We start from the raw sequence: 11940 nt of genomic DNA on the forward strand, positions 1-11940 counted from the left end.
AAGTGCACATGAAAAAAAATCAATTGACATATAAAGGAATGGCAATCAGACTCACAGCTGACCTCTCACAGGAAACTCTACAGACCAGAAGAGAATGGAGTGACATATTCCAGATTCTAAAAGCAAAAAAATGTCAGCTCAGAATAACACAGCCAGCAAAGCTTTTCTTTGTCTTTGGAAATGAAATAAAATTCTGCCACAGACAAGAAAAGCTCAGATATGCCTCTTCCAAACCTGCCCTACAAATGATACTTAAAAGATGTTCTCTTGACAGAGAAGAGGAATAGCACCCAACAAAACCAAAGGCAAATGTGAAGATCATCCCAGTAAAATAACAGAAGACTAGAGCAATTAACAACCCATTGCTAAAATGACAGGACCAAATTGCCATCCATTCCTGTTAACCCTGAATGTAAATGACTTAAACTCATCAATCAAACATCATAGATTAGTAGACCGGATTAAAAAAACAAACCCCATTTATTTGTTGCCTACAGGAGACACATCTCAGCAACAAAGATCAGAGGAAACTATATCTCATGGATTTTGATGTTTTTTCAGTTCCGTATCTTCAAAACACTTTCTCATTAAATTCTTCAGTGACTCACAGATCATACAGCAGCACCGTTTTCTTCAAGAAGATTCTTGACTTTCTTTTTCATTTTTTCAGTGACACATTAGTCATTCAGTAGCATGTTATTTAACTTTATGGAATTTTTAATTTCTTTTTTTCTTCCTGTTGCTGATTTTGTATTGTAGCTTTTCATTTAAGGGGATGTACAATAGCTGTAACGGAGACTGTCAATACCAAGCATGTTATTTAACTTCGTGACACTGTAAGTCTCTATTTTTCTTCCTGTTGCTGATTTTGTATTGAGGCTTTTCATTTAAAGGAATGCATAATAACTGTAATGGAGACTATCATATCCAGACGTGAGGATACAATGCAGTATGCATCTCTACTTCCACATCAAAGATGGACTCCAATGAAACTGTTAACTGTATCTTGACAACAGGATGCAGGACTCTCTGCCATTGTCCATGCCCACAGTGATGGACATATGTCTGTCTATGAAGAACTATACTATAGTAATAAATCAGGGGAACTCAGTGGTGGTGGGGTAGTGGGCTTTGGGAGGGGATAAGGGAAATCCCAGGGCCTATGGAACTGTATGATAAAGTGATGATAATAATAATAATAAAAGGAAGTTTAAAAAAAGAGATGCAGATAGAGTACCAGTCTCTTGACTTTGGCCTGGCCCAGCCCTGGATGCTGTGGGCATGTAGAAGATGTCCTGTGCCACCACCTATGCCCCCGTCTTACCTTCTTAGGATTAGAAACTTACTTATTGATTGAAAAAAACATTACTTCAAGAAGAGCATTTAGCTTAGGGCCTAAGATGCACACCTGGACCCTGCACTGGAGTACCAGAGGCCAGCTTGTGCCCTTTGAACTCCTGCTGCTGCAGTCTGTTAGGCGGCGGTAACGAGTACCTGGGTGCCCAACACCCCCACAGGAGACCTGAATTCGGGTCCAGGGTCTCAGCTTCCCTGTCCCAGCCTAGGTTGCTGCAGACATTTGGGGAATAAATTAATGGATGGAAGATTTCTGTCTTTTTGCCTTTCAAATTGTAAATATTAATTATAAAAAATTTTAAAGTGTTAAAAAACCAACAGGTTTGCATCTTTATAGTTTACTTGATTTTTAGGGATTGTTTTTACAATTTAATGTTATTTAAATTAAGATATTCACATGGTTCCAAAACAACATCTGTAAAACAAAACATATTTACTAAGAAGTCTAACTTATGTTGCTGACCTTTCATACAATTTGAATATTCTTTCTTCCTAATTCTTTAATGATGCGCTTGAGAGACCAATATAGACAGTCAGAAGGCATCCTCATCTCTTGGTTCACTCCCTAGATGTCCGTAACCGCCAGGGCTGGAGCCAAGAGGTGCAAACCCACTCCAGGTTTCCTACAACACTTTCTGCTTAGATAACCCTTTCCAAAAAATGTCTCCAATTGTTAAGTACAAGGACATGCATCTATACTACACATGCATACGTATATACACATACATACATAAACACACAAATACAAATGTATAAGTATACATGAGTGTATGTATACTTGATTTTTTTAAAAAAAGATTTATTCCTTTTTATTGGAAAGTCAGATATACAGAGAGGAGGAGAGACAGAGAGGAAAACCTTCCATCCGTTGATTCAATCCCCAAGCAGCCACAATGGCCGGAACTGAGCCAAACCAAAGCCAGGAACCAGGAGCTTCTTCTGAGTCTCCCAAGCGGGCACATGGTCCCAAAGCTTTGGGCAGTCCTGTACTGCTTTCCTAGGCCACAAGTAGGGAGTTGGATGGGAAGTGGAGTAGCTGGGACACAAACTGGCACCCCACGACATCCAGGCATGTGCAAGGCCAGGATTTAGCTGCAAGGCTACCGCACTGGGCCCCCTGGGCATCTTCTTCAGCAGAAATAATGAATGTTTCTCAGGCTTAGTCTGATGGCCCTATTGGTTAATCCTCCACCTGCAATTGCTGGGATCCCATATGGTCATTAGTTTGCGTCCAACTGCTCCACTTTCCTTCCAGCTCCCTGCTTACAGACTGGAAAAGCAGTGGAGGATGGCACACTTCCTTGGGACCCTGCACCTGCAGGAGACCTGGAAGAAGCTCCTGGTTCCTGGCTTTGGATCAGCTCAGCTCTGGCCATTGTGGCCATTTGGGGAGTGGACCAGTGGATCAAATATCTTTGTCTCTCCTTCTATCCATTGATCTTCCTTTCCAATACAAATAAATAGATCTTTAAAAAACAAACAAACAAAAAAAAAGAATGTCTCACTTCCACATAACAGCAAAAAAGCAGACAATAAAGTCACATCATGGCCAGAGATTGTACTTAGGAAAGCTGTTCACGCTAATATTTTATATACTACTACACTTATCCACTGGTTCTTCCGCTAAGGAACATAACCTTTCCTTATCCATCAGGACCAAAACGCAATAAACCAGCTCCCTGGGTTTTCTCACCTTCCCTGAGAAAGCACCGGGCCAGTGTATGCTGCTATCTCCATGATTCAGTCTTAGTTCTACATAGAAACACATTTTCAATGGTTACCAACCGTGTTAGACAACAGATGTCCCGGGCAACACTTACTTTTACCAGAGTCCTTCTACCACCCTAGTATCATGTATTTGTTCTCTGTATGAGGGTCCGTTTGGATAGACACCAAAATTCCTGCAAGTTACTGCATCATCTTCCAGTGTAAGACACATTACTCTTACCAGATTTCAGGGTTGATTTTTCTAAATGTAGTCTGTCCTTCAATAAGACTTCCATTTCAGCAAAGTTTCCTTGAATTCCAGTTTCACAGCTTTCATGTTTTTCCGTATGAGCTGATCACCACACACATTTTTGTTCATCTGTACAGTAAGTGTCCTTTTCCTTTGAATGCTCTGTTTCTTCAGCCAGGTCTTTTCAGTATTAAAGCTGTTTTTTTACGGTTTTAATTGTTTTAAGATTTATTTATTTTCACTGGAAAGGCAGATTTACAGAGAGAAGGAAAGACGGGAGAAAGATCTTCCATATGTTGGTTTACTCTCCAAACAACCACAATTGCTGGAGCTGAGCCAACCCGAAGCCAGCAGCCAGGAGCTTCTTCCACGTCTCCCACGTGGGTGCAGGGTCCCAAGGCTCTGGGCCATCCTCCACTGCTTTTCCAGGCCTCAAGCAGAGCTGGATGGGAAGTGGAGCAGCTGGGACACAAACTGACACCCTACAAGGAATGTCGGAACTTTAGGTTTCCTGTTGAGCCATTGTACTGGCTCCTGCCTATTTTTTAATTTTATTAAGGACTTCCCATTTTGTTCAGTTACTTGTGTGTTCTTGCTGGCTTAGTTATCACTTCTGAACCAATTTTAGAATTCTTTTTTGCTAAATTCTTTTGCCTTTCAGTTTTCCTATCTCTACTTGAAGCAATCATTGTTGTTTCTCTAATTATGGTTTAGAATGTTCTTTCCTTAAGCTCCCCAGCTTACTTTACAATGTCAGGTTAGAGTTTTATCTCTCTGTGGTTATATCTTTCTTACTTTATTTATTCTTTAGTATTTATTTATTCATATCATTCTTTATTTTCTTTACGGACTTTGTTCTTTTCTCTCCAGTTGTATGGAATTTGAGTCATACTGAATTTTCAGTGAAATTAGTTTTCTTCTATTTTAACAATGGAGGGATGGTCAGTATTCTTTCTTTCTTCAAAATTGTAAAACTTTTAGTTTGCTGTTTCACAAAGTATTCAATGTCCTATAATTCTCCATAGTGCAGGGTCTTGGAAATTTCAGATACCCACGTTGCTTTATCTCCAACAGAACTCTCAGGGCCCTGGCACTCAGAGCAGAATGAGACCTAAATCTGCTCAGTTTCTGCTGCTGTCCTCTGAATGCTACATCAAGCTTTCCAAATAAGCTCCGTGGGATTTGGGGGATTTGCTAGCATCGAATACCTTCTCAAGTTCCTCGGCCTTCCCTCCACTTCCTCTGGCAAGTTCCAGTATGACAGAGCATTTTAGCTATTGGTGACTTGCCCATTTGAGATTCTGAGGATTTTTGTCATGTGGTTTTATTATTATCTTGCTTGGTTTCACTATCCTAGCTGCTCTCTCTGTTTTTAGAAACTGACTCAAAGAGAAAAAAATACAACAAAAAAATTCTTCCACTACTGTTGCCATCTTCTCCAGGTGCACTGGTCCTGGAGAGAATCAAGAGTAAAGGCAGACACTTGCTTCCTCACGGTACACTAATTTCTTTACGGACCTGCAGAAGAACGGTCTTTCAGGTCAAACTAAACAAACAAACAAACAACTTAAAAAGAGAGACAGGAGCTCTAAAACTCCATTCACAGGACATGTTCTTATTCCTAGGCTCTAAGGGTGGGTTCTGGGGTTCTAGGCGCCCCTTGAAATGGAAAATTGGTTACTTAGATTCCTATAGATTTTTCTCATGGAAAAAAAAATCTCAAGATAGTCCATGACCTACTAAAGTGTATAACTACTTATTTAAGGGGTGTAGCAGACAAACTGATAGTCACACTGATCAGAGAATGAGTAGCCAAACTCCTCCAACATCCCATGAGTTACAACAGTTAATGAATAATTAGGCCCAGTAATGGTGTTAAAGACAGGGTGTTAGAAGCATCTTCCTGGTTTTTTTCTTCCCTACTTAAAAGACAGATGACTGAGATAAAGGAGAAAAAGAAGGCAGGGAAAGGAGGAGAGGGAGAAGGAGGAGGAATGTGCAGGAGGGAGAAAGGGAGAGAGAGGAGGACAGAGGGCAAGAGGAAGGGAGGAGAGAGGGAGAAGTGTGTGGGTGTCGGGAGGGAGAAGAGAGGATGCACTGGCAGGCAGCTGGATCAGAAATGGAAGTGACAGAACTTCCAGAGCTGGCTTTCTAATATGGGATGCGGCTGTTCCAACCAGTGGCTTAAATCAATGCATAACATTTGCCCCAGTCTCTTTTCCTGAACTTACCATCGGGTACACACTTGGTTTTATGATTTCCTTGTGGACAGTTACTATAAAATGAGACTATAACATTCACCTATTTACAGACATAGTTATTTCTGGGGTACACATTCATAGAACAAAGTTTAGTACTAATGAAGTTTGGTGTCCAACATGTAACTTTCGATAAAATTATTCATACGGCTTTTATTTCTCTTGAGTTGAAATTAGTAAGTGCTCACACAATGTGCTTAAAACAATGACTCAAAAAGATTAGCAGCTAGGGAGGACATCTGGCCTGGTATCAAGATCCCCACACTCCACACTGTAACGCCTGGATTCAACCCCTGCCTCCAGCCCTGAGTCCACTTTCTGCCACTGCAGAGCCAGCAGGCAGCAGCAACAGCTCCGTCTGAGGTCCCTGCCACCCATATATAAGAGTACACTGCGTTCCTGGGTCCCAGCTCCGGCACTAAGCACAGGCCACTGTGTGCATCTGGGGAGTGAACCAGGGAACGGCAGCTCAGTTTCACTTCTACTTTTACGTAAATAAACAGAAAGCTAACAATGATTGATGTTACTACATTAGTAATTATTAACAATATTACTACAGTTACTATAATGTTTCACAAAAGATGTAATTTGATAGTATTAAAGAAATGGAGACTGACAATAATTTAAAATTTTCTATCAATCACAAAACTGGCCAGTTACATAAGAGTTAAAACCATATTATCTGGGGCCCGGCGGCGTGGCCTAGCGGCTAAAGTCCTCGCCTTGAACGCCCCGGGATCCCATATGGGCGCCGGTTCTAATCCCGGCAGCTCCACTTCCCATCCAGCTCCCTGCTTGTGGCCTGGGAAAGCAGTTGAGGACGGCCCAATGCATTGGGACACTGCACCCGCATGGGAGACCTGGAAGAGGTTCCTGGTTCCCGGCTTCGGATCGGCGCGCACCGGCCCGTTGGGGCTCAGTTGGGGAGTGAATCATCGGACGGAAGATCTTCCTCTCTGTCTCTCCTCCTCTCTGTATATCCGGCTTTCCAATAATAATAAAATCTTAAAAAAAACAAAAAAAAACAAAAAAAAACAACCATATTATCTGTATTTATTACATGCTATATAGGATATTTACTGTAATACCACAGGTTATTATCAGGGCTTCTAATAATGTAACGAAAAGTGAAAGATCAAGATGTCAAATGAAATTCCATTATTTTCAGCCTTTTAAGAATTTTCTCCTGATCAATTTAATCCATATTTCCTCCCAACTCCTGTAATTACTGCAGTTTTTTTTAAACCTCTAATTTTAACCAACATTTTGTCCAGTTTTTCCTAACATCTATTTTTCCTTCTAAGCCCAAACATCACTTCTTCTGTGAAAATTTTCCTCAGAGTTCTATTGGGAATTATATCTAGAGGTGTTTCCTGCCCTGAGCTCTCAAAACATCTGTGCTTACTTTATCACAACAGTTATGATTCTCTTTATGTAAACTCTCTCAGAGGTAGGACTGTTTCTATTTATTTTATCTGTCTACTGTGATAGATATTGCACCCATCCTCTCCTTTCTTATCAAATCCAACATTTCACTTGGAATGGTAAAAACAAAAACATAAAACAATCTAAGCCCAAATTACAAAGTTACATACACACGAGAGAGGGGGAGAGGGGAGAAGAGAAAGAGAGAGAGAGTTTTTCATCTGCCAGTTCACCCCCCAATCCGCAGCAAGGTCAGGGTTGAGTCAGGCTCAAGCCAGGATTCTCAAACTCCACCCAGTCTCCCACATGGAGGCTTCCACTGCCTTCCTAGGCACATCAGCAGGCAGCTGGATTGGACACGTAGCAGCTGAGATACGAACTGTTGCTCGTATGGGAACCAGCGCTGCAGGCGGCAGCTTCAGCTGGTCTGCGCTTTGCAAATGTAATGAAAGTTACCTTGCAGGTAATAAAATAAAGGTGACACCTGAAGGTTCCTGGAAAAACAAACACACACCGCCTGACATTTTAGAACCACTGTGTCAGCCTTAGGCTGTCTAAATACAAAACCAAAACAGCCACCTTGGAATAGAAAGACCTGGAGACAGCTGGAAAGGTCAAAAGGAACACTGAGGGGCCCAGCATAAACAGGATGGTGTTTATAATAAAGTTGCCACATCTCTAACACATCTAGGCAGAAAAAAACACTGGAAAATGCACAGTACTTACTTTTAAGCATTAGAATGTTAAGAGGTTCAGTGGGAGACAGAAGAATCAAACACTTTGATGCTTCGCATACAAAATTCCTGAAACAGGAGCAGGCATATTGGCTCAGCCTACTAATCCTTAACCCCCAAGCACTGCATCCCATGTGCGCACCAGTTCATGTACTGGCTGTTCCACTTCCCATCCAGCTCCCTGCTTGTGGCCTGGGAAGGCAGAGGAGGATGGCCCAAAGCCTTGGGACCCTGTACTTGTGTAGATGACCCAAGAGAAGCTCCTGGCTTCCGGGTTTGGATCAGCTCAGCTCTAGCTAGTTGCAGACATTTGGGGAGTGAATCAGCAGCTGGAATATCTTTCCATGTCTCTCCTCTCTGTAAATCTGCCTTTCCAATAAAAATAAAAAAATCTTTAAAAAATTGGTTTGTAAACTGGTAAGCTACAGAGATTACCAAATAAAAGTTTAAAGTAAAACTTAATTAGAGAGACAGAGAAATGAGCACTTGTTAAAGTCACACATTTTCAGCTACTTTCAGTTACTAGTTACCAAATCTATTCCTTTTTGATTCTCCTCTAGGTATTCATTATCTAATCAAAGAAGCCACACAAAAAAACTACACAGGAACTTGTTGTACAGGGCTACTGCCTCCGCAGGCACTGACTGACTAACTCCGTAGGCCCTTATCAGCACTGGCTGACTGACTCTACAGGCCCTCATCAGCACTGGCTGACTGACCACAGGCCCTTATCAGCACTGGCTGACTGACTCTACAGGCCCTCATCAGCACTGGCTGACTGACCACAGGCCCTTATCAGCACTGGCTGACTGACCACAGGCCCTTATCAGCACTGGCTGACTGACTCTACAGGCCCTCGTCATCACTGGCTGACTGACCACAGGCCCTTATCAGCACTGGCTGACTGATTCTACAGGCCCTCGTCAGCACTGGCTGACTGACCACAGGCCCTTATCAGCACTGGCTGACTGACTCTACAGGCCCTTGCATAGGCATAAGCTGACTGGGGTGACGGACTGTGCCAGAACCTGTACTGGCATATACACACAAGAACCAGGTCTGGGATCACCTCAGATGAAGTTTCTTTGGGGATCCCTTCAACTGAACTGCTGAACTCAGCACTTCAACCACAAAGAGAATTGCAGATTCCACGGTCTGACCATGGAGTTCAAGTGTCAATGCTGAGCCTCCTCCGAGGCTCAGACAGAGCAGTAGGCAGCATATCCAAGTGCACATAGAGGATATGGCAGTCTATCAGAACCTGCAGAGGACACCTGGTATCACAACAGAGGAGAGAGGACAGAACAAACCGATCATCTGCCCCAGCCATGTGTTGACACTGAAAATCTGGGCAGACTCTAAGGTGGACTATGTCAGCCAGTGGATTCTGGAGAGATTTCATCGTGCTTAGAATAGTGAGACTGCCAACAATTCAGAACTGTTGAGCTATCAAAACCACTTGAGCAGGACCCTCAGAGCACGCCCCATGTTGGGAACCCTGGGATGAGTGGGAGGCCGGGTGGGACTTCTCCCTTTATCTCTGCCCTTGCCCCCAGATACAGAAAAAAAGAGAGAGGGAGAGAGAATGTGGAAACAATGGTCTTACCTACTTTCCTGTAGTCCTTGACCCTTTGTGCTCTAATGAATTATGTAAAAATTATCAAAATAAAAATAATTTTTTTAAAAAACTTTTCTGTCTTCATAATTTTTGCTTTGTACATTGTATGAACACACAAAACTGCAATCAGATCATGCAGCTAACAAACTTCCCCCATCCAGTTTTTGCAATCAACAGTTAGAGCAGTATAACATAACTTTTAAATACTCACTTCAAATTCTTTTACAAAATAACGTGTTTCACCCTGAATAACTGGCCTGTGATCCAAAAGTCTTGAATGAATTTCTCCAAGATCTGTAGAGAGAGAATGAAATTCAGGTTAATCTGTGCTAAGTGGCATAATCCCAGGAGTGTGTTACTCTTCCCTTCCCAATGGGCAGTTTCAGTTGCCGCTCCACACTGCTAAAGCTACTTTTGAGTAAAAGCTGGCAATTTCTATTAAAGTTGACCATGTATGTCACCTGGAGAAACTGAGTAATGGATTTATAAGGTTTACTACATGGGCGGGAGCAGCGGCTCAACAGACTAATCCTCTACCTGCTAGCACCAGCACTCCCTATGGGTGTTGGTTCATCTCGGCTGCTCCACCTCCAATTCAGCTTCCTCTCATTGATTGGGAATTTAGCAGAGGACGGCTCAAGTTCTCTGGGCCCCTGCACCCACGTGGGAGACCGGGAAGAAGATTCCAGCTCCTGTCTTCAGATGGGCTAATTCGGCCATTGTGGCCAGCTGGGAAGTGAATTAGCAGATGGACGATCTCAGCCTCTCTCTGTTTCTTCATCTTTTCAGGTAACTCTGACTTGAAAATAATAACAATAAAATGGGGCCTGGCACGATAACCTAGTGGCTAAATCCTCGCCATACATGTGTCAGGTTCCCACATGGGCACAGTTGTTCCACTTCCCATCCAGCTCCCTGCTTGTGGCCTGGGAAAGCAGCTGAGGATGGCCCAAAGCCTTGGGACCCTGCACCCATGTGGCAGACCTGGAAGAGACTCCGGGCTCCTGGCTTCAGATCAGCTCAGCTCAGGCCATTGAGGCCACTTAGGGAGTGAACCAGTGGATGGAAGCTCTTTCTCCCTGTCCCTCCTCCTCTATATATAACTGACTTTCCAACATAAATAAATAAATCTTTAAAAAAGAAAAAGAAACACGTCAAGCCCGGCACGCTTCCACTGAGGTCAGAGACACAGTGGGAGCATGGGTGCCCGGCAACAGCAAAGGAGTGCTGAAATCTGGGGTACAGCTTTGCAGGGCGAAGGAAAAATCCTGTGGAAGCATTGTGCTAACAGCAGTACAAGCTGAATGTACTTTAAGTAGCAGAACAGCACATTCCAAAGCAAATAAGGTGCCAAATTGTGTTTCCCTCATTTTACAACTGAAAAACATCTACAAGGGTACTTTGCTAAACTCACCTGTAAGTTTCACTTAGCACTCATACCCAAGCTATGCTGCCATTTCTCACCAAAACTTTAAAAACCCGGCCTCAACCAGCAGCTAGGAGGCAACTCACACACCTGCCCAGACAGTTAAAATCCTGCAAGGATTCCACTCCCCGGGCAGGCCTGACTGGAAGGGGTCGGGCACGCTGGGGAAGGGAGGGTGCAGTGGACAGCATGCAAAGGCCTTCCCGCAGCCTTGGTTTGCAGCTAAAAACAGCATGCAAAGACGTTGACGCAAGCGAGGCCCTTGGAGAGGCTCCCGCCGAGGAGACCCGCAGGAAAGGCTAGCTGGTCGTTCCCGGGAAGCCAGTGGTGCCGGAAACAGGCGGAGCAGCACCCCGGGACCCCGGGTCCCCCAGCCCGCGGCACGGCCCGCCGCGACCCTCTCGGGAGCCAGCCCGGGGCGGAGGGGCTGCGCTGGGCCCCGGCCACTGTGTACCCTTGATGATGAGATGCGCTGAGCCCGCGGTCCCCAGCGAGTCCCGCTTCTTGCTGCCGACGGCCGCGGCTACCTCACTACCCACAGGGGTCTCAGTCCCTCCGCCACTCATCCCGACCGGCTCCGCCCATCCGGAGACGCGCTGCGCCTGCGCAAGGCGCGGGCCGCCCGCCATCACGGCGCCTCGGCAGAATTGTCGTCATCACAGTGCGTCGGAGGCATCGAGTCGGCCCAGCAAGCAGTTCTGGGAGGAACCCGTAGAGTATGGAGGGCTGGGTACTGGAATAAGCTGCTGTCGCCATGCTGGTTTAGGGCAAATTGCTGTACTATGAAGACTTTTTTTTTTTCAAAGATTTATTTATTTTATTACAAAGTCAGATATACAGAGAGGAGGAGAGACAGAGAGGAAGATCTTCCGTCCGATGATTCACTCCCCAACTGAGCCGCAACGGGCCGGTGCGCGCCGATCCGAAGCCGGGAACCTGGAACCTCTTCCAGGTCTCCCACGCGGGTGCAGGGTCCCAAAGCATTGGGCCGTCCTCGACTGCTTTCCCAGACCACAAGCAGGGAGCTGGATGGGAAGTGGGGCCGCTGGGATGAGAACCGGCGCCCATATGGGATCCCGGGGCTTTCAAGGGGAGGACTTAAGCTGCTAGGCCACAGTGCCGGGCCCGGAAGACTTATGAAACTTAAACTCATTGTATCTATCCCT

General features: G+C 44.6%; 1 protein-coding gene across 2 annotated transcripts in view; it reads right to left on the reverse strand.

Moving 5' to 3' along the window:
* BLOC1S5 (biogenesis of lysosomal organelles complex 1 subunit 5) overlaps positions 1-11405 on the reverse strand; it is a 38974-nt gene extending 27569 nt beyond the window's left edge. For both annotated transcript variants that reach the window (XM_004599185.3, XM_058668578.1), the window contains exons 1-2: positions 11229-11405; positions 9560-9642 (exon numbers count right to left, since the gene is read on the reverse strand). In XM_004599185.3, the coding sequence (XP_004599242.2) occupies positions 9560-9642; positions 11229-11403 (258 nt within the window). In that variant the 5' untranslated portion in view covers positions 11404-11405. The remainder of the gene's footprint in view (positions 1-9559; positions 9643-11228) is intronic.
* Between the last annotated feature and the right edge of the window lie 535 nt (positions 11406-11940).

Source organism: Ochotona princeps, chromosome 1 (genome assembly GCF_030435755.1).
Source record: "Ochotona princeps isolate mOchPri1 chromosome 1, mOchPri1.hap1, whole genome shotgun sequence".
Lineage (NCBI taxonomy): Eukaryota > Metazoa > Chordata > Mammalia > Lagomorpha > Ochotonidae > Ochotona > Ochotona princeps.